The sequence below is a fragment of the Eschrichtius robustus genome, chromosome 19, assembly GCF_028021215.1.
Source record: "Eschrichtius robustus isolate mEscRob2 chromosome 19, mEscRob2.pri, whole genome shotgun sequence".
In the NCBI taxonomy this organism is placed as follows: domain Eukaryota; kingdom Metazoa; phylum Chordata; class Mammalia; order Artiodactyla; family Eschrichtiidae; genus Eschrichtius; species Eschrichtius robustus.
Window position 1 is genome coordinate 68,072,651 of NC_090842.1, and position 26,409 is coordinate 68,099,059.

At 48.5% G+C, this 26,409-nt stretch overlaps 2 protein-coding genes across 4 annotated transcripts in view; both read right to left on the minus strand.

Moving 5' to 3' along the window:
* ZNF470 (zinc finger protein 470) overlaps positions 1–13,252 on the minus strand; it is an 81,370-nt gene extending 68,118 nt beyond the window's left edge. The window contains exons 1-7 of one of the 3 annotated variants that reach the window (XM_068529270.1): positions 12,671–13,251; positions 12,126–12,217; positions 5,280–5,406; positions 5,086–5,169; positions 3,061–3,224; positions 2,221–2,332; positions 1,781–1,876 (exon numbers count right to left, since the gene is read on the minus strand). In XM_068529270.1, the coding sequence (XP_068385371.1) occupies positions 1,781–1,876; positions 2,221–2,332; positions 3,061–3,224; positions 5,086–5,169; positions 5,280–5,406; positions 12,126–12,217; positions 12,671–12,878 (883 nt within the window). In that variant the 5' untranslated portion in view covers positions 12,879–13,251. Of the gene's footprint in view, positions 1–1,363; positions 1,439–1,780; positions 1,877–2,220; positions 2,333–3,060; positions 3,225–5,073; positions 5,170–5,279; positions 5,407–12,125; positions 12,218–12,670 lie in introns of those variants that run through there. The other 2 variants (XM_068529271.1, XM_068529275.1) reach the window with 2 other exon arrangements.
* Positions 13,253–13,807: 555 nt separating this feature from the next.
* Positions 13,808–24,889, minus strand: ZNF835 (zinc finger protein 835). Its single transcript, XM_068529323.1, is given in 4 exon segments — positions 13,808–20,203; positions 20,206–21,730; positions 23,692–23,783; positions 24,500–24,889. Coding segments are annotated over 2 exon segments (1,566 nt in total). The 5' UTR covers positions 21,697–21,730; positions 23,692–23,783; positions 24,500–24,889; the 3' UTR covers positions 13,808–20,128.
* Positions 24,890–26,409: the final 1,520 nt, after the last annotated feature.

Genomic DNA, 26,409 nt, shown 5'->3' on the forward strand with positions numbered 1-26,409 from the left:
ACTGGGACTGGACTGGCAGTGCAGTGGTTAAGACTCTGCACTTCCACTGCAGGGGGCACAGGTTTGATCCCTGGTTTGGGAACTAAGATGCCACATGCTGTGCAGCACAGCCAAAAAAAAAAAAAAAAAAAAAAAAACCCCAAAAAACAAAAAAATAGGGACTTCCCTGGTGGTCCAGTAGTAAAGAATCTGCCTTCCCATGCAGGGCATGTGGGTTTGAACCCTGGTCAGGGAACTAAGATCCCACATGCTGCGTGGTCATAACTACTGGGCCTGTGCACCTCAACTAGAGAGCCTGTGTGCTGCAAACTGCAGAGCCCACACGCTCTGGAGCCTGTGCACCACAGTTAGAGAGAGAAAACCCAGACGCCACAACTAGAGAGAAGCCTGCACGCCGCAATGAAAGATCCTGCATGCCACAACTAAGACCGGACACAGCCAAATATTAAAAAAAAAAAATCAAAAACAAAAAAAATTTAAGACACAAATAGAGAAATGGATATAAATGAGGGACATTTTACAAAAGGATAAAGACAATAACAAAATTTGGGGAATGTATTCAACTCATTTTCATAATATAAAAATAACTTTAGGCTATAATCTTTCACCAAATAATAAGCTAAACATTTTCACCAAACTACCCAATGCTATGATGATGCAATTAAACCCATACATCTAGTCATCTGTTCATTGCTAGTCACTAGAACAGAAAATTCTCAGAGCCCAGCAGATTTTCACTTCCAGGGATACAGGCATCCCCAAAATGTACAGCCTTCACTAACATAAAGGTGCCTATTATAAGTATATTTTTAACACCAAGAAATGTGATGCAACCTAACTGAGCAGTGGCACACAGAACACGGAACTCATGTGAAAACATCAGTACACAGGACGGAATGCAAACTCTATTTCTACCACGTAAAACAACATATGTGTTCATCAGGGCTTGAAGGGCCTAAAGTTGTCTTGTTAACATATTGTGATTACGGGTTATGATTTTCTATTCCTTTCCCAGACAGGTGACAGGATTACACTTTCTGAAAACCATTATTTTCAAAAGAAGTTTCTTTTCCTTCCTTGTGTATCGAAGAAATGGCCCTCCGCCCACGTCTTCTTGCAATCCGTCTGCCCACTCTCTCCAACCCAGACAAGGATTCTCTGGGGGGAACCCTCTCCTTTGCCTCTGTAAGGCCATGATGGGAACTTCACAAGCTCTGGTTTATGCAAGTCATCCATGCACATGTCATCCCCTCCATGGGAGTAAATATTTGATGGCTGAGGACAGAGGTGTAAATTCCCTCGTTCTCCAATCGCCTGCCAATGTCAAGCCGAGTGGCTCCCTCCTTCAATTTGTGGTTCTTACAGGAATGGATGCATCACGAAGTGAGTGGCCATCTGACCACGAACATCAGACCTTTGGAAGACAGCTCCAGAAACCCTCGGGGTCTGGAAGAGATCATTTAAGGAACCAAGTGGTTGATCCATGTCTGAGTGGCCAAGGACAGGAGCAGAGCTACAGGGAGGAGTTATCCACCAAGAGAAGGTGGGGTGGGGGGCAAGGAGGAGGGGAGGAAGGCGGAGGAGGGGGAGAAGAGGGGGAGGAGGGGAAGGGGAGGAGGAGGAGAGAACAGTGTAATTTTGAAAGCTCGGATCTCGATCTTCTTTCCAGACCCGAGGACGTGGTGGGTTTTCTCTGTACGTTAGGGAGCACCTGGCCTCTTTGGTGAGAACTACACTCTGGCCTGCAGTGGCATTTCCACCCCAGGCCTCCCGCGCTCACCTGGGGACGGGCCTCTTGCCAGCTCTCCTTTCACCACCCAGGGTTCCTTCCCAAGGTCCAGCAAAGAGACCAAGTCTGGCTCAGACACACAACGTCCTGCACATGGGAAAAGACAGGGGTTTCGGTCACACCCTTGGCATTCTTAAGTGGACAACCAATTCCTTGGCTTTGAAGGAACAGTGCTTTATTACAGGAAGGACCAGGAAGAAAAGTGAAGAGTATTTTAAGGATATTGAAGATGATGCTTCAAGTATGACAAAGATATGAACTTTCAACTCTACAAACGTCACACTCTTAAGAATTGCGAGTAAAAATTCAACCCAATGCTTTGGAAGACAACCCCGCCACACCTCTCCCTCCCAAACACACACACAATTCAAAACTGAGGAACGAAAATGGGGGCTCCTGAAGATTCAGATTTGGGAGAGGAACGTCCTTACCTACTGCCCCCATACTGTGGTCCTCCCACACGATGTTCTTACGGAAACTCTTCCGAGTTGGGCCTGGCTGCTGGGAGACGTCTACAGCCATGTTCGTGATGGTCACCAAGCCCTGAAATGGTACAAACACGTTTTTCATCAAACCGTGCTTGTGAACCCACGATGGCTCTGCGGGGTGGGCTGCATCCACATGCTGTGAGAGGCACTCTGTACCAAGAATTCTCACTAGGTTCTGAGTGATCCCGGTCACATGCTGACTGAGTTAGTTATGTCGTATATATTTAGGGGGAAAGAAAAGAAAAATAGGGGAAACTGTTTGTGCCATGGAGAATCTATAATTTCTTGGAGGAGAATGAAGGTACAGAGGGTATGGATTTTCTCAAGTTCACTGGAGGCTTCCTGACATTCAACACACGTTGTTCAATTAAGTCTGCAGAGGGTTTTTCTCTCGTATGAAATCTCTGATGAAAAGGAAGGGTTGAGATCCTATTCAAAGTTTTCTCACATCCATTACAAGTCGAACATTTCTGATTTAAACAGACTTGTTTACGACTTGCTGTGACCCAGTGTCCCCCCTTGTGTGTATCAAGACTGCAGGTACTCTCTCTTCTGGGGGGGACACTGTCGGTAAGCAGCCCTGGATTCCAATGGAAACTTCTCCCACACTTCCTGCAGACAAGATCGCTTTCCTAAGGAAGGGTTTCTTTGTGAAGGACACAAGGAAGCTCCTGGGAGTCATCAGCGTTGCCTGTGTAAGTGCCTTACTAGGAATCTCGCCAAGTCTACCTCATGCAACTTATCTGTAAGCATGTCTCCCCCTCCATTTACACCCTGACTCACCAGATGCCTCTCCAACACAGCACTGTAACCCCAGTCTTCCCCTAGAACGGAGCACTCCAGACTGCAGGTTGTGGGCCTCTCCATTAGCACCGCCTGGGATGACTTTTCTTCACAGAAGTTCTTCTTTGAAAATAACTCCTTGGTCTCTGGCACAGCCCGTGAGTCTAAAAGATATTTTTAAGAAGGTAAATATCTCTTCGATTACATACTAGTATGAAGAAATCTTCCAAAACGTAATCAGACAGGAAAAAATCCTCAAAAAAAGTATACCGTTTCGAAAGCTGTTTTATATGACCAATTGGCATTCCATTCACAAATTTGCGTAGCTTTAATCCTACAGGACACAATGTGAGTTTTCACACCTAAATGTTGACCAAGTAGTGCATGTTATGGTTTTAGCAGGAGACTGGAGAAAGAGATCGAAGTGCAGGAGGTGAGAGAGCTCATAGAGATTTAAATCTAAGATAAAATGTGGCCAAAATAGACAAAGAGGGGGCAGAGCCTATTGAAGGAAACGCTATATGATCCTTATCTCAGTGCTATTATGGAAGTCTCACTTTGACTCTTTCTCCATTTTATTTAGCAAAAATTTCTTCTCTAGCTCTTTTTTTTTTTTTTTTTGATTACAATGCTAACTAACCAATGTTCAGATCCTGGCCTTAAAAGTACAAGTCTTCAAAATCAACTTCAGTCTCAGCAAGAGAGGAAGGGTCAACAGAAGGGGAAAAAACAGTTCTGTCTCAGAAAACTAGCTCAGAGAATGTGATTTAGTACCATGATAAATGGCAAACTTTCCCCCAAAACGCCATTCCAGTTCTCCTGGGCCATACGATGACCCATGTGAGTCGTCACAGTTTGTAAACTGTCCTGTTGACACAAACTTTTCTGCCGAAGTATGGTTTGAACAAAGAGGTCTTACAAGATTCTCAATTCTTTAGAAACGGTAGTCATTTCCTATTACAGGAACCTCCAAAAGAAATCTGTAATTCTGATTCCTTGTCTTACTTGGTTAACTTGCTATTCCAGAAATAGTGTTGTGGTTGAAATCTCTGTACGCCCAAGTGGTATAAATATGATGATATCTGCATCACAACATCTGCAAGAACATTCCATCAAATCAGAATCAGCGTCCTTTCCTTCTGAGAGCCAATCGTCCACCTGTGTGCAGCCTGTTTGCACGGGGGAAGTCCGCCTAGACCCCAGGCGGATCACGGCCCAAAACAAATCCTCTCCTGAACTACCAATCTCTTTCTTCTTGTTCTCACCTTTCTGCTCAAGGCTCTACTCTTGTGCCTTGTTTCCCTGGCTTGAAACCGGGAATGACTTTTTTCTTCCTCTTAGGTACCTATTTACACTAATCATATGTAGGACAGCACTTTCTACTGCACTTATGTGTACAGAAATGTCTTATCGTCCCTACGGGATGGTTAGTTTTCTAATGGCTTAGGCTCATCTTCCCAGCCACCACCTGGTGGGCTCACTGAAAGCTGATGCGCAGTAACAATCAGTTAAAAGAAGTCTATAAATGAAAGTCATTTCATCGAAGAGAAATAAGATAGTAAAAACTACATCAGAATCAGCCGAAGATTTTTAAAGAAAATGACGACTGTGTAAGTGTGAAAGGCAAAAGGGTAAGACGGGTGCTGGGAAAACATGAGATCCAGAGGCGAGGACAAGAGTTACAAGAGTTGTAACACGACTTCCCTGGTGGTCCAGGGGTTAGGACCCTGCCTTCCACTGCAGGGGGGCGCGGGTTCGATCCCTGGTTGGGGAACTAAGATCCCAGAGGCTGCGTGGCGTGGCCACAAAAACAAACAAACAAACAAAAAAGTTACACTTGGTGGGGGGGAAGCAGAGGTGGAGAGAAGAGATGGGGAGAAGGAGAATTTGCAAAGCCCAGGCCTTGATTTTCCCTCCAGGCCAGAGGCTCAAGTCTGCTGATGATCCCAGGTGTCTGAGGGCGCGGAGCTGCGACCGCCACGGCCTCACCCCACCTGGGTCTCCCACGCTCACCTGGACACCCACCTCTTGTCAACGTTCTCTTCGCCGCCCAGGGCTCCTTCCTCTGTTCCAATGAGGAGATCACTTTGGGCTTAGAAACACAAAGTCCTAAATATGTAAGAAGAAACGGGACGTGGTCATGCTGTGGGTCTGTCCTTGGCTTGAAGGAAGAGGACGGCGCAGGGCGTGGTGATGAGGAGGGAGGGAGGGGCCTTTACCCAGCGAGACCAGGCTCCTGTAGTTTTCCAGCATCACACTCCGGTACAGACTCCTCTGAGCAGAGTCCAGCCACGCCCACTCTTCCGGGGAGAACTCTACAGCCACATCCCCAAATGTCACCAAGCTCTGCAACGACAAAACCACATTCTTGCTGGACCAGTGCTCAGGCCCTGCCCCCCAAATGCACACGTCGAAGCCCTAACCCCCTGTACCCAGAAGGTGAATGTTTTTGGAGACGGGGCCTTCAAAGAGGTGACTAAAAGTTCAATGAAGTCACACGGTTGGGCCCTGATCCGATCTGACTGGTATTCCTGTAAGAGGAGGAAGAAATCAGGGATGGGTGAGCGCAGAGGGAGGACCATGTGACAACAGAGCGAGAGGGCGACTGTCTGCAAGTCAACGAGAGAGGCCTCAGGGGAAACCAACTCCACTCACCCCTTGGTCTTAAACTTCTGTCCTCCAGAACAGTATACTGTTTGTTGTTTTAGCTGCCCAGCCTGTGGTGTTCTCCTTATGGCAGTCCTTGCAAGTTAATATAGGGGCCTAAGGGTTACCCCCTCTTCATTTTAGGTAGGAGATTATATGTAAGGGAAAATACCCAGTGATGTGGAAATCTAGTTAATTACTGGACAGCGGGCCTCATTACATCGTAAACTTCAGAGAAAAGAGAAAAATAGAGAGCCTCTACCCTTGGAGAACTGGCAATTTTGTGCCGGTGACAGGAGGTACACACAAGAGAAATATGTGACATCAATTAGAAACAATAAAGAACGGAGGCTAAACTGTTCCACGCACAATAGGTACCAGAGCATTTTTTACCACGAGGATAGTCAAGTGCCCTGGCTCAGCACAAGAATGGGGAAATAGGAGACACTGCTTTGGGAAGGATCCCCAGTGTTCGCATCACTTCCTGCAAGTAATGATAAATCCTTCTTTCTCCCAGGGAAAAAAAAAAAAAAAAAAAGAATGGGGAAATAAACCTGGAGGTGAACATCACATGACTAAACCCCAAAGTGTGTTCTAAGGATTTCTATTTGCTTTTAGTGTTCACTACATGTTGAATGTTCACTTAAAACAAACAAACTAACCGAATTCTTTTTTTCTGAAATGAAGATGAGTGTATAATTAGAATGAAAACTATGATAAGGCTTTTCATTAATAAGATGCCTTTGAGAATCAAGGTGTATTGTACACCACAGGGAATACAGCCAACATTTTACAATAGTTATAAGTGGAGTATAACCTTTAAAAATTGTGAATCACTATGTTGTCAACTACACCACAATTACAAAAAGAGAATCAAGGTGCCATCTCAGAGAAGCGGGCAAATATCGAGGAGGCATTGCAAGCCCGCTTACGACTGGGTCTGCTGCTCATGCACTGCTGGTGGAATTTTATGTAGCATATTTTTATGATTTCAGTGTACAATGCTGATACAACCTAATGTATTTTGAACATTTATTCAATTCAAACTCTGACCCCCAGAATCTGAGGCTAACAGAAGGTATATTTAAATATCTGGCAGCCTTAGGATTTTTCAAAGCATAGACTCAAATCAGGAAGCAAAAAAGTCCAACTACCCCGAAGGCTGAATTCAGGACTCCGTCCACTCACCGGCTCTGAAACCTCGGCTAGTTACTTAACCCCTCTATGTCTCAGTTGCCCATGTTTAAAAGGGAAACATCAACAAAACCAACCTCACAGACCGTGACGTGGGTTAAAAAGGATGGCACAAGGACGGCGCTCAGAATGTGAGGTGCCTTGTAAACGCCAAATGAACGTTCGCTGTGCTGACGCTGACCCACGGCTCAACCTTTCCATTTAAATTCTACCAGCAACAAAAGCCCCTTGGAGATTTGGTATCTGTTGAATAATATATAATACTATCACACGTTCTTTAACTTGCACCAACTTTGAAGATTTTTAACTGAACTGTGTAAAGGGTTCTGTGAGTGGTATTTTGCTTTGTGTGGAGATGGTGAAGTCCCGACGCAGGGCTCTCCTAAGCGGGAGACGCCAAGGCCCCATAAAACACGGAAAACACCTGGTAATACTTGCGGGAAACAGCCGGGAACTGCTTAGTCAGCCTTGAGCAAAGACTCAAATGCAGGCCGGCTCACAGCAGCAAGTTCTCAAGTGAGCGCACCCAGCCTCGAAGGCAGAGGAACGGATTTAGTGGCTGAGTGACTGGCAGGGGCGCTTACCTCGCTAGGCAGGCTCGGCTCTTGTTCCCCAGGTTGTTCACCCTGATCTGTTATTGACCTGCATTTTGCACCAGCGGTTCCTTAAATGCCTTCAAGTTTTGAAAATTGCGCAAGACTCAGCAGTGGAAATCTTCAGGTATATGAAAACCCAAACATTTCGAAGCATATGCTAAGTGACATAAGCCGGAGAGAAGGACAAACACTGCATGATCCATCTCACCTATATGTGGAATCTAAAGTAGTCCCAACTCTTAGAAATAGAGAGTAGAATGGTGGCTTCCAGGGGCCAGTGGAGGGGGAAATGGGGAGGTGATGATCAAAGAGTACAAAGTTTCAGTAATGCAGGATGAGTAAGTTCTGGAGTTCTAATGTACAGCACGGTGCCTATAGCTAAAAAAACTGCACTGTATTCTTTTCTTTTTTGGCCACACCCCACGGCTTGTGGGATCTTACTTCCCCAACCAGGGATTGAACCCAGGCCCTCAGCAGTGAAAGCGCGGAGTCCTAACCACTGGACCGGCAGGGAATTCCCTGCACTGCATTCTTAAAGTCGGACAAGAAGGTAGGTCTTATGCTAAGTGCTTTCACTGCCAAAAAAGTAAGAATACTAAAGAGGGAAGGGAGGAAACTTTGGGGAACTTATAGATAAGTCTATGGTCTTGATGGGGGGTGCTGGTTTCATGAGTATGTATTTATCCTCAAACTCAGCGAGTTGTACATATTAAAAATGTGCAGCTTTCTATGTGTCAATCTTGCCTCAACAAAGTGGTTTAAAAACAAACAAAACATTTCAATGCAGATTTTTTTTTTTTTGGCAAACATTCTCAATTGCATTCAAAGACATAGGTGCTGAGACAGAGGCTACTTTTCTGACCCAATTCTAAAAGATGGGTTTTGGGGACTTCCCTGGTGATCCAGTGGGTAAGACTCCGTGCTCCCAACGCAGGGGCCCGGGTTCAATTCCACATGCATGCCACAACTAAGAGTTCGCATGCCGCAACAAAGATCCCACGTGCGACAACTGAGACCTGGCACAGCATGAATGAATGAATGAATGAATGAATGAACGATGGGTTTTTGCAGATTCCAATCTTACAATTCTAACTGCCTGCTCCTTGGCTGGGAAGTCTTGCACTTATTTTTTTCAGATATTTAAATAGCTTTCAAATATTCCTTACTAAATGAAACAAAATATATACAGTACATGTAGTATGTAAATTGTATACAAATTACACTATCTTTTAAAATATCTTCACAGGATCTTTACAGTAACTTTATAAGTCTGTTGGAGTCAGAGAAAATGTTGCCTATATTTCTAGCATTTGTTACTACTTTGTTATTGGTAAAACTGGAATTTGGGGGCCCTTAAAGAGAAGAATGCAAGTTCAAATATTTTCTTATACTTGGCAACTGGGTTTTTTTGGGTTTGATTTTTCTTCTTAATAAGAAACATCCCCTTCCCCATCTCTCCAATCCCATGTTCCAGAGGGACCCCAAAGTAACAGTATGTGCATATCCTTTTAAGACATTTTCCCAGTTTATACAGATTGCTCCTTATATACAGAATCAATGACTTTTGTTAGCTCTTTGTCTGAATGTTTGTGTCCCCCTAAACTTCCTATGTTGACATCCTAATGCCCTGTGCGATGGTATTTGGAGGTGGGGGCCTCTGGGAGGCCCACCCTCATGAATGGGATTAGTGTCCTTACAGATGAGGCCCCGGAGACCTCCCCAGCCCCTTCCACCATGTGAGGACACAGCGAGAATGTGCAGGTCCTGGTCTTATTCCTGTTGCCATCATACAGACGTGTAGACTTTCAAGTGGGTTTCACAGGGTCATACTACACCACAGAGGAAACATACAGGTACAGAATCTGTACTGATAATATGAAATTGATCTGGTGCTTTGACTCTCAATCATAATAAAGACGAGATAAACTTTAAAAACAAATAAAAACCAAAAAGCAACCTTATCCTTACAGAAAAATACTTTGTGTTAACATTTTACAGGAAAAAACGAGTAAAAAGTATTTTACAGGAGGGACTTCTCTGGTGGTCCAGCGGTTAGGACTCCATGCTCCCAAAGCAGGGGGCCTGGGTTCGATCCCTGGTTGGGGAACTAGATCCCACGTGCCGCAACTAAAGATCACACTGCAACTAAGACCCGGTGCAGTCAAACAAATGAATAAAAATTAAAACAAACAAACTACAGTTCAAAAAAAAAAAAAAAAGTATTTTACAGGAAAAAAAAATGCATCAAAGGGGTTTTTTTTGGTTCAATTCAATTCAGTTAATTTTTAAAATACACAAATGAAAAATCTGTAATAATTTTTTTTGAGGGGGATAAAGTTTACTTTTTTTTAAAGTAAAAAAGTAAAATCTAGAATTCTAGCTTTTGAGGCCCTACTGCTGTTCCATCCACATATAATTTTTAAAGTATTTTGTTTTCATGTAAGTTTGGTAAACTTTAATCCACAAGGAAAGAAAAACTTCTGGGAATATACTCATAGAAAGTAATCAGAGATAATGCACATTTTCAGGTATAAAAAGTATCATTGTAATGCTATATGAAATAGTGAAACATTGGCTCCAAGAGAACTTTAAGACTACATTCACACATTCATCCACCCCATATTTTCCGTATCAGGCGTTGGGGCAAAAGTATCCAAAATCCCTGCCTGTGTCAAATGTACTTTGTGGTACAAGAGAATCAGACAAGAGAAAACCAGATAAACTAAGTATATAGTATGTTGAAAAGTGCTAAGAGTCTTAAAAAGTAAAGCAAGGAAGAGGGGTGTGAGGAATTTGGGTGGGAGGCTCTGAAATTTTAGACACAGTGATCAGGAAAACGAGAAGGCAACTTCTGAGAAAGCAGAGTGAGTGATGGGGGAGTGTGGTAGCACGTGTCAGAGGTCCGGGGGCTGGGTCACCCGGGGCCCTGTCAGTCACATTAAGGATCTGGCCTTCACTTGGGAAAGCCGTCGGGGTGTCTGAGCAGAGTGACAGAAGAGACTCCTCTGGCTGCTGCCCTGGGAAGCGACCACGGGCAGCATGAGTAGAAGGGGCCAACGGTAAGATAACGAGGACCGAGGCGGTGGCGGCAGTGGTGATAACCGTCAGATTCTGGGCACAACATGAAAACAGTGCTGACAGGATTTGCAAATGGACCAAACGTGGGAGGTGAGGGCAAGAGAGGAGACAAGAATGACAGCAGAGCTTTTGGCCTGAGTAACTCAGAGCATGAAACTACCACAGACCACAGAGACAGAGACAACTGTCGGGGGGAACCCCAGGAACCTGGGTCTGAACGTGTTAGGTTTGCGTTACCTATTCGTCATTCACGCGGAGGAGTCCAGTTGGACACAGAGGCCTGGAGCTCAGAGGAGAGCTTTGGGCTGGAAAGGCGGATTGGGAGAAGCCAGTGCTTGGCTGGTCTGTGCAGACAACAACGGGCTGACCTCCCCAAGGGAAGTGCTGCAGACAGACAAGAGGAGAGAGCCAAGTACAGAGCCCAGAGGCATAACGACAGCTGTAGGTCAGGAGGATGAGGAGGAACCAGCAGTGAAAGCTGAGAAGTCAGGATGGTGGGCGGGCCAGGGCGAGCTCTTTCAGGGGGTGGCAGTTACCTGTTTTTGTAAGTAAAATTTCATTGGAACACAACCCCACCCAATCACATATTGTCTGTGGCTGCTTTAGCTCTAGAAGGCAGAGGGAAGTAGCTGCAGCAGAGACCTCACTGCCTGCAAAGCCTAAAATATTTACTACCTGGCCCTTTACAGTGAAAGCCTGTCAACCCCTGAACTATTTCAAACGCCAACGGTCGCCAAGTGTCAAAGATAATCAAGGAAGACGAAGAACTGAGCACTGCCTTTGGTAATGCGGATGGAGATCACTGGTAATCTATGCAGTCTGGGCAACTGGAACCCAGCTCATACGTTTATGAGCTGGCAATCACATATTTAGGTGACACAGCTGACAGAAACAAAAAATTTATTAGCATTCTAAGAAGCAACGCAATCAAGTGAGGAAAAGACAGCCTTCCATATTGCACCAGGGCTGCCCTTTCCTCTGCTGTCTGCCAAACCTCTCCTCTCCCTTCAAAATACGGGGCTCAGAAATCACCTCCTTACTCTTCCCCGACAGGCAGCTAGGAGCCAAGAGTTCCTCCCGCCTGCTCCCACAGTACCTGGTCCTAAAACTCACACTCAGAACCTTGTATGTTTCCATGACTTTCCACCCACAGGCTGTGAGCTCCTTGGGAGCAGGGCCTGGGGCTTAGCCATCTGTCTCTCCAGGGGCTGGCACAAAGAGAATACCAAACACACCAGGTACAACACAAGGGGCTGTCCTGTTTGCGCTAAGGAGTACCTTTCTGCTCCGTCAGAGTTCCTCTGAGAAAAGCTGCACAAGGAGGGGCTGAATCGTTTCTTCAGTGAAGAACGAACTCTGAGTGGGATGAAGAGGAAGCAGGGAGGGAGGCCCTGGGCTGTCCCTGTCGCCCCTCACTCACCAGAATGTGAGGAAATGGGAACCAGCTCCCCTGACAGGTCTCTTAGATTTAAAACTTTTAAAAGAAAATAAACATTAAGTCCTGAAAAGCAAGCTTGTATTTCAGAGAGGAGAGAGGAAATGCCAACTCACCTGGGAGGTGGCTTGCCGTTCAATTCCTGTCCCTGCCGCCTCCTGCTTGTGTCTCCTCACCTGCACGAAGGCCGTGTCCCTGGAAGGCAGAGCTGGGGGAAGAGAGAGAAGTAGCTACAGGCAAGATCTACACCACGCTCCCTTCCTGCTGAGTCTTAAACGACAGCTGTAAATCAGAAACGGATTCAACAAGTGGAGCGTCAAATGCTCGAGCATGTGTAGGATGGGACTAGTTTTGAAGGGTCACCTGGGATGTGGTCGCTACTCTACTAGGGGCTGTCACGGATAGGGAGGGGGTGTTTCTTCCCTCTGGGAGCCCTGAAACAGGGAGGTGTCCGGTTACAGTGATCCTGTACCGAGGACTGATGCTCTCGCGTTGAATTTCCAAGCCTTTGGATGCCCCTGTCCAACAGCCCCGGAGCCCAGGGACGCCATTCACCAGCACTTGGGCCCCGAGAGGCCCCCTGTCCCAGACCCCACCCTCCCCTCACCCTGAGAGGATGAATTCGTCCCCGTCCACCCGCCGGGCCACCTGTCACACTCACCTCTGTTCTCAGGCCCCGTGGTCGCCACTCCCCGCTGGCCCCTGGATGTGAGGCCACTCCTTGCGCGCGGCCTTCCCCGGACAGGGCAAGGGAAAGCGACCGGGGTCCCCGCGCTCCGGCCGCGGCCCGCTCCGGGCTTTGTGCGGGGGACGCCTTGCCGCGGCGGCGATCCCAGGCCGCGGGCCCGCGCGCTCGCCGCCCCCCGCATGTCACCACCGTGCGGGCACACGCCCCCGGGGTCGCGCAAACACACCCAGCCCGCCCGGGCACGCCGGGCACCCAGCGGGCCCCGCCCGGCCGGCCGCCGAGCCCGCCACCCTGCCTGGCCAGCTGGAACCCAGGTGGCGGGCCGCCGCCGGAAGTGGGCGTGTCCGTCAGCCGCGGCGCCCTCTGGGAAACGGAGTCCCGGCCGGCGTCCCGGCGGCGCCAAGAGGAGCGCGGGCGGGGAGAGGGCCCGTTTGGGCCTACACAGCGTCCGTCGACTCGGCCCCAAGTCAGCGGCTCCTGGGCCTTCCGGACCGCGGCTGCCCAGGTGGTTGTCCACACAGGAACCGAGTCTGGCCGGAAGTACAGGCCGCGCCGCTAGACAGAACAGCGCCCCAAGGGCTTCTGGGAGTCGCTCCCGGCTTGGAGCGCGCAGGAGCAGTTGCAAGCCGGGGCGGGGCTTATGGCGAGGGGCGGGACCGCGGGGGATGTTGATGATGTCTCTGGGCGGGGCAGGTAGTGTGGTCCTTCGAGTTCGTTTCTCCCGGGTGTCAGCCAACAGAACTGGGGGATGTGCGGTGGGGCAAGGGCAGGGTCCAGAATGTGATTGTGATGGGGTATGTGTGAGCACAGCGTGCCTTCGTGTGTCCGGTCTGCATCCCACCTTTCACCTCAGGTGGGTCCCCTCTGCTGATACAGGGGCCTCCCCCACCTCCCACACCCATCCTCTAAATGCCAGGCTTCAGGGACCAGCAGGAATGAGCAGTCTTCCCCCAAACTTTCCCCTGGGCTGGCTCCGTTTTGTCATTAGCCTCTCATCTCCTGGGAGAGAGCTGCCCAGCCCCACAAGTGCCACCAACCCCTTGTCAATGAAAATAATCAATAAATATATAATAAAAATAGGAAAGAGTTTTATTTGAGCCAACTGAGGACTACAGTCCAGAAGACAGCCTCCCAGATTATTCTGAGAAATTTCTCCAGAGAAGCATGGTTTTCAGCACAGTGTTATATACTGTCAGAACAAAGAACATTATATAAGTCAGAGGTACATTTCTTCAAGGTTTCAAAACCAAAACCAAACCAAACAAAAACAGACCAGCACATATACAGCGAGTATACAGAGAGTCAGCATGGCCTTGGGACCTGGGAAGGGAGTCTTATTGAGGGAGGACCAGCATTGGCATCCCAGGAAGGGAGGCATTTAACCTTTCTTTTTAACACAGACGTTCTTTACTTCTGGTCAGTGTGCCCTTTTCTTTAATAATTAAAGCAGATGTACAATGCATGTTTGCCAGGCCACAAACAAGCTATTTTAGTTAGCATAAAATTCAAATTAACTCATGTAAAATGCAGAATGACTTCCCCACACCTTTTAAAATCCCCTCCATAACGTTCATCATTATCTGAGTTAGCTGATGCTTTTATTCATTTACATGTTTAGGGCTGGTCTTATCAGAGTCGTTCAGAGATTTTTTTTTAAATTTATTTTATTGAAGTATACTTGATTTACAATGTTGTGTTAGATTCCAGATTTTAGTAGGAAGGCTTTCAGCTTTTCATCATTGAGATTATCTTGCCTGTGGGTTTGTCATAAACAGCTTTTATTACGTTGAGATATGTTCCCTCTATACCCACTTTCATAAGAGTTTTTATCATGACTGGATGTTGAATTTTATCAAATACCTTTTCTGCATCTATCGAGATGATCATGTGGTTTTTTTCTTTTCTTTTGTTGATGTGGTGTATCACATTGATTGATTTGTGTATGTTGAACCATCCTTGTGAACCTGGGATGAATCCAACTTGGTTGTGGTGTACAATCTTTTTTATGTGTTGTTGGATTTGGTTTGCTAATATTTTGTTGAGAATTTTCCCATCTACATTCATCAAAGATATTGGACTGTAATTTTCTTTTTTGGTGGTGTCTTTGTCTGGTTTTGGTATCAGGGTGATGGTGGCTTCATAGAATGTCTTTGGGAGTGTTCCCTCCTCTTCAATCTTTTGGAAGAGTTTGAGAAGGATTGGTATATAAGTTCTTCTTTGTATGTTTGGTAGAATTCACCTGTGAAGCCATCTGGTCCTGAACTTTTGTTTGTAGGAAGTCTTTTTTTTTTAATTACAGATTCTATTTTATTTCTAGTGATTGGTCTGTTCAAATTATCTATTTCTTTTTGATTCAGTTTTGGTGCACTGTATGTTTCTAAAAACTTGTCCATTTCTTCTAGGTTGTCCAATTTGTTGGCATATAATTGTTCATAGTATTCTCATTTTTTAAATTGCATTTCTGTGTTATCAGTTGCTATTTCTCCTCTTTCATTTCTTGTTTTATTTGGGTCCTCTCTCTTTTCTTCTTGGTGAGCCTGGCCAAAGGTTTGTCAATTTTGTTTACCCTTTCAAAGAACCAGCTCTTTGTTTTATTGATTTTTTTCTATTGCTTTTAAAAATCTCTATTTTATTTATTTCCTCTCTGATCTTTATTATTTCATTCCTTCTGCTGACTTTAGATTTTGTTTATTCTTCTTTTTCTAATTCTGTTAGGTGGTAGGTTAGGTTGTTTGAGATTTTTCTCATTTCTTGAAGAAGGCCTGTATTGCTATGAACTTCCCTCTAAGAACTGCTTTTGCTGCTTCCCATAGATTTTGTATGATTGTGTTTTCATTGTCATTTGTCTCAAGGTATTTTTTAATTTCCTCTTTGATCTCCTCCTTGACCCATTGGTTTTTTTTTTTTAAGTATTTGTTTATTTATTTATTTATGGCTGTGTTGGGTCTTGGTTTCTGTGCGAGGGCTTTCTCCAGCTGTGGCAAGCGGGGGCCACTCTTCATCGCGGTGCGCGGGCCTCTCACCATCGCGGCCTCTCTTGTTGCGGAGCACAGGCTCCAAACGCGCAGGCTCAGTAACTGTGGCTCACGGGCCCAGCTGCTCCGCGGCACACGGGATCCTCCCAGACCAGGGCCCGAACCCGTGTCCCCTGCATTGGCAGGCGGATTCTCAACCACTGCGCCACCAGGGAAGCCCACCCATTGGTTTTTTAGTAGCATGTTGTTTATTCTCCATGTAATTGTTTTTTTTTCTCATTTTTTTTTCCTGTGGTTGATTTCTAGTTTCATGCTCTTGTGGTCAGAAAAGATGCTTGAAATAATTTCTATACTCTTAAATTTGTTGAGGCTTGTTTTATGCCCTAGTATGTAATCAATCCTAGAGAATTTTCCATGTGCACTTGAAAAGAATGTGTACTCTGGTTTTTTTTTTTTTTTTGGATGTAATGTCCTGAAAATATCAATTAAGTCTAACTGTTCTATTGTATCATTTAGGATCTCTGTTGTCTTACTGATTTTCTGTCTGGAAGATCTGTCCATTGATGTGAGTGGGGTGTTGTAGTCCCATTGATTTCCCCCTTTATGTCTGTTAGTATTTATTTTATGCATTTGGGTGCTCCTCTATTGGTGCATATATGTTGACGAGTGTGATATCCTCTTCTTTTATCATTATATAGTGTCCTTCTTTATCTTTCCTCTGTTTATAGCCTCTGTTTTGTTTGATATGAGTATTGTGACCCCTGCTTTCTTGTCATTTCCATTTGCATGAAATATCTTTTTCCATCCCCTCACTTTCAATCTATGTGTGTCCTTTGCCCCAAAGTGGGTCTCTTGTAGGCAGTATATCGTAGGCTTTTTTTTTTTTAATCCAACCTGCCACTCCATGTATTTTGATTGGAGCATTTAGTCCATTGCCATTTAAGGTAATTATTGATACATATGTACTTATTGCCATTTTAAACCTTGTTTTCCCATTCATTTTGTATTTCTTCTTGTTCCTTTATTTTTGTTTTTCCTTTTGTGGTTTGATGATTTTCTTTTGTATTATGCTTGTGTTCTCTTCTTTTTGGTTTTTGTGAATCTATTGTATGTTTTTTGATTTATGGTCACCCTGTTTGTCAAGTGTGTTAACCCCTTCCTTTATCTACTTGCTTGGACTGGTAGTCGTATAAGCTGAAACACATTCTGAAAAAAAACCCCACTACATTTTCTTACTCTCCTCCCCCACATTTTATGATTTTGATGTCCTCTTTTACATCTTCATGTTTATCCTTCTGCCATTCATTGTGGTCATCAGTGCTGTCACAGAAAATTTTGCAGAATTTTTTTGATTTTTTAAAAATCTGTGCACTGGCTTATTTAAGTGATTTACTTTCCAGTTGTGATTTTCTCTTTCCTATAGAGTCTTGCTGCTTTTCTATTTAGAGAAAGCCTTTCAACATTTCCTTTGGGCTAAGTTTAGTATTGCTGTATTCTTTTACATTTTGCTTGTCTGAGAATTTCTTTATCTCTTCTTCTATTCTATTCTTCTTCTAAATAATCTTGCTGGGTAGAGTATCCTAGGTTGCAGATTTTTCCCTTTCAGGACTTTGAATGTATCTTGCCAACCCCTTCTAACCTGCAACATTTCTGTAGAGAAATTACCTGATAGCCTTATGGGGGTTCCCTTGTAATTAACTTTTTCTGTTGCTGCCTTTAGAATCCCCTCTTTAACTTTTGCCATTTTAATTATAATATGTCTTGGTGTAGGTCTGGTTGGGTTCATCTTGTTTGGGACCCTCTGTGCTTCCTGTACCTGGATATCTGTTTCCTTCTTTAGGTTTGGGAAATTTTCAGCCATAATTTCTTCAAATACATTTTCAATCCCCTTTTCTCTTTCTTCTCCTTCCAGTATCCCTATTTTGCATATATAGGCATGCTTTATATTATCCCATAGGTCTCTTATATTGCTTTCCTCTTTTTTTTTCTTCATTTGCCTTTCTGTCTGCTGTTCTGATTGGGAGATTTCCATTATTCTATCTTCCAGATCACTTATTCATTCTTTCCCATATTCAATCTGCTATTTATTGTCTTTAGCTCAGCTTTCATCTCACCAAATGAGTTTTAAAATTTTTCTTGGTTCCTTTTATAGCTTCTAGTTTCTTTTTACAGTAATCTGCATTTCTATCAATAGCTCTTCTTAATTCCTTCAGTATTTCATTATCTCCTTTTTTAAATTCAGTGTCTATTAGACTGAGGAGGTCTGTTTCATTGTTTGTTCTTTCAGGGGAATTCTCTTGATCTTTTATTCGGGAGTGATGCCTCTGCTTCTTCATTTTACTTATATTTCTCTTACCCTATGGGTTTAGGAGAAACAGTTATCTACTGTGGTCTTAGAGGGCTTTTTTTTTTTTATGTTGGCTAAACATGCTGTGTGTCTTGTGGGATCTCAGTTCTCTGACCAGGGACTGAACCTGGGCCATGGCAATGAAAGCACCGAATCCTAACCACTAGACCACCAGGGAACTCCCGAGGGCTATTTTTATATGGAATGTCCCTGTGTAGCCTGCGTGGTTTTAACACTTTTGGTGCAAGGGCTGCTTTTAGTATGGATGCCTACTGCGTCTTTCCTCAGTGTGTGCTGGCCATTATCCGCTTGATAGGGGGTGTGACTGATGTTGCGGTGACCAGAGCCTGCCCTGGATAGTGAGTGGGGCCTCCTCTTTGCTCTGTGGTTTTCACTGCCCTGTTGGGGTAAGGGCATGCTCCCTAGTTGTTGGAGTAGAGGCCCCCAGACCCATTTCTAAGCTGTGGTGTGAGGTGGGTGGGATGGGAGAGGAGTCAGTGAGTATTCCTCAATTGGAGCTGCCCATCAGGCAGCGCGCTGTGGTGTCACTTGTCACCTGTCATGTGGGCTCACAAAGTACACTGTTGTTGGCACTGCCCTCGGCCCTACCTCCACTGTGGGAAGGCAAGATATCAGCCCAGATGTCCCTCAGGTGCTGTGTTCACAAAACTACAAGCACAGATTTGTAGCCACTGATCCACTAAAGTCAGGTATCAGGACTGCAGCGGAAGCAGCCCAGACTCCGGGCCAGCCACACAGCTGCTAAGGCCAGACTATCCCAACTGTGGGAACACCTGCAGTCCACTTGGCTGTCCTGCAGGCACTGAGTTTACAAAGGCGGTGGCAGTAACGTAAATCCAAGGAGTGGACAGCCGCTGGGGATCAGCTCTGATTTCAGTCCCGCCTCCACTCTGTGGCCAATCGCTGGTGCTTACGCGCTCCCACACTCCCAGAGGTCCGAGAAAGAGGCTGGTATGGCAGGCCCTCCCCTTCCCAACATCGAATGAACCTGGTCCAGACCTCCAGAACCACCCTGCATGGGAAACACTAAACGGACATTCTGGGTGATTTGTTACTTGGCAAGAGCTAACAGACACAACCATGAAAGTCAGGACTTTGAGTTGGGGGAAAACATCTGTAAAGCGGAGGTGTTTCCTCATACTGAAAAAAAGACTGGGGTCCACTCTAAAATTCACCCTCCACAGGTCTGTCACGGGAGAGGTGCTTCCTTCTAAAACAACTTTCCCTGCCCTGGAGTTCTCTGCTCATTTTTCTCTAATTTTGGAAGCACTGTTTCAGTCCTAGGGATCCACATTTATTCTTTTATAAATTTATTTATTTATTTACTTATGGCTGAGTGGGGTCTTCATTGCTGCATGCGGGCTTTCTCTAGTTGTGGCGAGCAGGGGCTACTCTTCGTTGTGGTGCACGGGCTTCTCGTTGGGTGGCTTCTCTTGTTGCGGAGCACAGGCTCTAGGTGCACAGGCTTCAGTAGATGTGGCACGCGGGCTCTAGATGCAGGCTTAGTAGCTGTGGTGCATGGGCTTAGTTGCTCTGCGGCATGCGGGGTCTTCCTGGACCAGGGCTCGAACCCATGTCCCCTACATTGGCAGGCGGATTCTTAACCACTGCACCACCAGGGAAGTCCCCACATTTATTCTTAAGACCCTGCTCCCTGTTACCATGCCAACTGCACCAAAGGAACTGAACCTTTTATTTATTTAAATATGTGGACCAAATGTCTACTCAGTCATAAAATGAACAATCAAAAGGCCAGCCAGAGACCCACAGATATATCTTCGGGTCTACTTCCATGGGTCACAATTATAATTTTGATCCAGGGAGGTGGTGGAGGTGAGTCTGGTAGATGCGAGGTCCAGTCCTGACCCTGTGACATCCTTCCTGTGTGATCTCGGGCACCCCATGGAGCCTCCCAGAGCCTTGGTTTCCTCATCGGCAACATGGGGATGGTACGGTATCTACCCACTAGTGCTGAGAGCCCAAGCATGAGGTATAAAAGGCTCAATGGGGTGTCTGCCTATAGGAGGCCCTGGCAGCCCTCAGCCCTCATTCTTGGGCTGGTCCACCACGGGTTCTGCAGGACCGCCGTCAACAGGCTCCTTCTCCCGGTCGGAGCTCAGGTGTTGAGTCAGGTGCGGCAGCTGGGCAAAGGTGTCCCCCACCTTCTCGTCGGCGTGCATCCTCTGGTGTCGAATGAGGGCGGAGGAGAAGCCGAAGGCCTTGCTGCAGCCACTGCACTCGTACGGCTTCTCCCCGGTGTGCACGATGTGGTGCTGGATCAGGTAGGAGCGGTTGCTGAAGGCCTTGCCGCAGTCGGGGCACGCGTAGGGCCGCTCGCCGGTGTGCGTGCGCCGGTGCAGCGTCAGCGACGAGCCCTGGCTGAAGGCGCGGCCGCAGTCCCCGCACCGGTAGGGCTTCTCTCCGGTGTGGACCTTCTGGTGCTCGATTAGGGAGGACACGTGGCTGAAGGCGGTGCCGCACTCCAGGCACTTGTAGGGCCGCGCCCCCGTGTGCACGAGGTGGTGCTGCACCAGGTGCGAGTGGTTGCTGAAGGTGCGGCCACAGTCCCGGCAGGCGTAGGGCCGCTCGCCAGTGTGCACGCGCCGGTGCTGGCTCAGGTGCGACACCTGCGTGAAGGCCTTGCCACACTGCGCGCACGCGTACGGCTTCTCGCCCGTGTGGATGCGCCGGTGCTCAGCCAGCGAGGCGCTCTGGCTGAAGGGCACGCCGCACTCGGGGCACATGTAGGGCTTCTCGCCCGTGTGCACGCGACGGTGCTGCGCCAGGTGCGTGATCTGCGTGAAGGCCTTGGCGCACTGGCCACAGGCGTAGGGTCGCTCGGCAGTGTGCGTTCGCTGGTGGCGGATGAGTGCCGAGGAGAAGCGGAAGGCCTTGTTGCACTGTGCACACACGAACGGCTTCTCGCCTGTGTGGATGCGCTGGTGCTCCAGCAGGGAGGAGCGGTTGCGAAAGGCCTTGGAGCACTGGCCACACACGAAGGGCCGCTCGCCCGTGTGCACACGCCGGTGCTGCGCCAGGTGCGTGGGGCGCATGAAAGCCTTGCCGCAGTCCGCACAGCTGTGTGGTCGCTGGCCCGTGTGCGTGCGCCGGTGCGCCGCCAAGTAGGAGCCCTGGCTGAAGGCCTTGCCGCACTCACCACACGCGTAGGGCCGCTCGCCCGTGTGCGTCCGCCGGTGCAGCATCAGGTGCACGCTCTGGCTAAAGGCCTTGCCGCAGTCGGGGCAGGAGAACGGCTTCTCCCCCGTGTGGGTTCTTTGGTGCAGGGTGAAGGCCGAGCAGTAGCTGAAGGCCTTTCCGCAGTCCTGACACTTCCACAGCTTTCTGGTGCCACCACCTCTTTCCTCCTCCTCCTCCACGCTGGCGTCTGCGTTCTTCTGGTTCGGGCTCTTTCTTGGTGCGCCGTGCCTCTGGGGCCTGTGGTCAGCCTGGGTAGTTGGGGGGCTCGATCTGGTCCTGAGGGTTCTGGTGCATTCATCATGCTCGGGGACGCAGTCCTCAGTGGGGTCTTCCTCGTGGACCTCCTGCTTCAAACAACTTTCCTGGTTCTTCCGGCCATCCCTGAAATGACCTTCGTGTTTCGGGGTTTCTCCCAACTCAGAGTCTTGCTGGACGGCAACCGTCAAGAGTCCTTCCATCCCGGCTTTGCGAGCTGCTGCCTTGATTTCACATCTTCGTTACCGGATGAGAAAGAAAGAGAGGGAGGGAGGGAAAGAGGGAGGGAGGGAAGGGAGGGAAGGAAGAGGAGGAAAGAAGGAAAGAAAGAAAAAAAGAAAGAAAGACAACAAAAAACCAAACAGGTTTGTCCCCTGTCCCGGGCTGGAAAAGGATCAGAGCAGCGTCTGTCTACCGACATTCTGGGTCAGATCATGCTTTGTTGCGGGACCATCCTGTGCATTGCAGGATGTTGAGCAGCATCCCTGGCCTCTGCTCACCGGATGCCCCCAGGTGTGACCACCAAAAATGTTTCTAAACCCTGATGTTATGGGTTCAGTTGCGTCCATGCAAAAGATGTACTGAAGTCCTAATCCCTGGTGCCTGTGACCACGTGCACTTGTGGAGAGCAGTCAGTGACCTGCTTTGGGTTCAGCCCCCTGGGGTGGGTGGGCCAAGTGGGGGCCATCCTAGGGGTGACGAGTTTCTCCTGGTATCACCAGCAGCACACCCCTCCCTGAAAGACCCTGCTCACGTGGGTCCAGAAGGCCCTGTGTCTGTCTCCCACCGGCAGCAACCAGCTTCCAGCTTGCTCCCTGCTGTGTGCAAAGTCACACTCACAGGCTGAGCCTGAGCCTCTCTCAGCTCTGAGCTCCCCTCATCCCCCTGGTACTCCCCACCCCAACCCCAGCAGAGACGAGCTGGAGGTGGCGACGCGCAGGTATGTGTGGCGCACAGAACACGCACAGCAGGTACAGGAAGCCAGTGAAAGTTTTCACGGGCGGGTGGGCCACATGTCCGGACCAGGAGGAGACATTTCATCTTAACTAGCACACAGAGTGCGACAGATGTCAACACAGAGATCCTGATTTCCACTCTGAAATCAACACCGCTCCACCCTGGCCCAAGACGCAGCAGCAACAGCATTGAGGACAAGCGCAGAGCTCAGGCCCCTCCCCAGGCCTGGTAACTTGGAATCTGCCTTCTGATAACAGCCCCAGGTGGTTTGTGGGCACAGGAGCATCTAAGAGGCGCTGGTCCCGGCCACTCTGAAGCCAACTCGGGTATATCATTATAGTGGCCAAAATAACCAGCACCCGTTGAACACAGACCTATGTGCCCAGCACCCTTTAAGCTCTTTTATTCTTCAGTGAGGCTCCCAGAAGTGGCAATACTAGGCAGGACCCACACCTGGGCTGCCCAGCTCCAGAGCTTTTCCTCTTTCTCTCTCTCCCAACTAAAATCACTAATGGCAGGACTTCCCTGGTGGTCCAGTGGTTAAGACACCGAGATCCCAATGCAGGGGGCCCGGGTTCGATCCCTGGTTGGGGAACTAAGATCCCACATGCCGCAACTAAAGATCCCGCACGTCGCAACTAAGACCCTGTGCAGCCAAATAAATAAATACTTTTTAAAAAAATCACTAATGGCTCCATAAATGCCACACTCCTCTCCATGGCCTGCACAGCATCTCCCTGACCTCAGCCTCTACAACACCCTCTACCTGCTCTGGGCTTGCCCTGCTCCAGCCAGAGGCGTCCTCCCTGTTCCACGAACACTCCAGGCATGCTCCTGCCACAGGGCCTTTGCACTGGCCGTTCCATCTGCCTGGAAGGCTTGTCCCCCAGTGCAGGGCTCAATGAGCCGAGACTTGGAGGAAGTTATGGAGCGAGCATTCCGGGCCATGAGCCCAGCAAGTGCAAAGGTCCTAAGGCAGGACCATGATGGAGGTGATGGAGGAACAGTTAAGGGGCTGGGCAGGGTTGGGGGGCGCTGGAGAAGAGTGACCTAGGCGGAGAGCAGGGGAGATTAGATATGGCAGGGTGAGGGCCAGATCATGCAGGGTCTTTGTGCAGAGGTGAGAACTTTGCCAGTGGGAGCCAAATGGGGCCAGTCCCAGTTCTGGTGCCACCCCCACAGGCAGCCCTCAGGCTTGAGTGGGGCCTGACTGGATCCCCAGAGCAGGCAGTGGTACCCACCTCGTGGGTTTGGGAGCATCGGGTCCTGTCCATGTCACTCAGGCTGTGGCCCCTGCCGTGGCCACACATGCCTCAGTGGGTCCAGTCAGCATCTGTGAGAGAAAGAAACAGGGACCCCTGAAGGAAGATGCTGGGGCAGGCGCAGGTGGGTGGGTGGAGCAAGAACGCAGGGTGTTTCCTCTGTGTGCGCGTTGGGAAGGTAAGTGGATTCAGGGCGGGGTACACCTGGGCCAGTCAGGTACACAAGCAAGCAACCAAAAGGGAGACAGAGACAAAAGGGAGACCGCGTCTGCGGTCACGCCTACCCATGCACACCTGGGTACACACACAACAAAGTCACACATGCCGCCCTGCTCAACGGGCAGGCCTGGCCTGGGACACCACCCACAGTGGCACCCCTAGTCACATGCAGAGTCATGCGGTGGGCAGAGCTCCGCACATGTCCAGAGCCGCAGGTTTGCAGGGTCTCCCCCACGCGCAGATACACACACACACACACACACACACACAGACACGCAGCACCCCCACCCTTGCAGTGTCTCTCATCAACATCCTGTGCACAGCCCTCCACTCAGGCACACCCTGACCACCCAGCTCCATGCTGGCAGGCACACCCACCCAGCCACCCTACGCAGTTGCACAGCCAGGAATTGTGGAATTATACACCTCACACCCACCTAGGAGAACAAGTTCCACACATGCCCAAAGTCACAGATAGGCAGAGGTCCCCAAATGCTCAAATTCACGGGCACAGGCCGCTAGGGTCAAGCACGTGCAAACATATGGTGACACTTGGGGACGGACTCACATGAAGTCTCATGCACAGATGGGACAGGCAGGCCTACACGCACAGTGACACACACAGCTACACGCCCGCACCGGCACAAAGTTCTGGAGTGGCACTCAGGGCAGGCCTCACACGCACAGGAACACGCCGCTGGAGTCGGGATCGTACCGGCATACACAGACACTCAGGGGACAAGGGTACACGCACTCGCGCATGCGCAACGCGGCGCCCTCGCCTCTGGGACCAGCTCTGAAGGCCTTGGGCGGCTCCCGCCGAGCCTGGCGGGTTTGGGTCAGTTTCTCCACGGTCTCTGGCCCTATCCGGCCCACGCGGAGCCCCGGTGACCCCTCGTCCCGCGGTGGCGCGGACGTGCGGGCCACACAGGTCAAGGCAGCAGCCGCCACAAACTGGCCCAAGCGCCAGGCCGGCCCGGACTGCGCGTGCGCACTGGGAAAGTTGCGGCTCGCTCGGGTCCCTCAAGAACTACAACTCCCAGAAGGCGCCGCGCTGCGCCTGCACAGCGACTCGGCCCGCAGCGCCGGTGTCACGGAACTACAACTCCCAGAAGGCCGTGCGTCTGCACACAGTGGGACAACGAATCTCAGCGGCTCTGGGAGCCCGAGGAGGGCAGGGCGGCTGGGGGCGGGGCTTGGGCGTGTCTACCCGAGCTCCGCTCACCACGACCTCAGCGCCCTGGTGGGCGGGGTCAGTAATTTGGGGGCGGGACTCTTCTTCCTCAAGGAGGGGGCGGAGTCCACAGGTGAGGGTAAAAAAGACCCTTAGGATCAGAGAGGCTAAGTGAGTCACCCCAGGCCACACAGCACAGAAAGGGCTTGAGCTGGAGTTGGCAACCCACAGTTCACCCTTAAGCCATGGAAGTCATTTGTCTCAGAGATGTGATGTAATTCTAGACCAGAGCAAAAAAGGTGACAAATCCACTGACGTGGGCAAATGATTATAGTACAGAACTCGACATAAGAGTCACTATTGGCCTGCTGTTTTTATGAAGTGCTTCTCCATAGAGTTAGGCTTCCTAAATTATTCCCTTCATAGGATTAGCCTTCATAAATCATTCCTTCGGCCATTAGAGAAATGGGCACAAGCTCATTTTTAGACAGTTGGGAAAGCAGAGAAACGTGTGAATATACAATGGGAAGATGTATGTATGTCACCAGAATCAACATGCTACAGATTGTGAGATACCATATTATTTTATGTACTCCCAAGGCTGCCTGTTAAACCATGACACCTGCTTTTTATTGTTTTTAATTGATGTATAGTTGATGTACAATATTATATGAGTTTCAGGTGTACAGCATAGTGATTCAAATTTTTAAAGGTTATACTCCATTTATAGTTATTATAAAATACTGGTTATATTCCCTATGTTGTACAATATGTCTTTGTAGCTTATTTATTTTATACATAGTAATTTGTATCTCTTAATCCTATACCCCTATTTTACCCCTCCCCCCTTCCATCACTCCACTGGACACATGCTTTCTTTACCTTTCAAGTTTTTGTTCTATGTGCAGATGTCCAGAGGCATTGTGGGTTTCCCCTCATCCTTCTGGAAGCTTCTGGCCTTGCATGGTAAGAACACGCGCATTGCCCCTCCAAGCCTGGGACTCATGGAGCAGAGCCTCCCAGCCAATCCACAGACCTGTAAGCATGAGAAGAAAGGACTGTTGTTTTAAGCCACCAAGGTTTTTAAATTTTTTTCTGGTTTAGTTTTACATTTGAAAATTTAAAAAACATCAGGGAACTTCCCTGGTGGCTCAGTTGTTAAGAATCCGCCTGCCCATGCAGGGGACACAGGTTCGAGCCCTAGTCTGGGAAGATCCCACATGCCATGGAGCAACTAAGCCCATTCATCACAACTACTGAGCCTGTGCTCTAGAGCCCATGAGCCACAACTACTGAGCCCACGT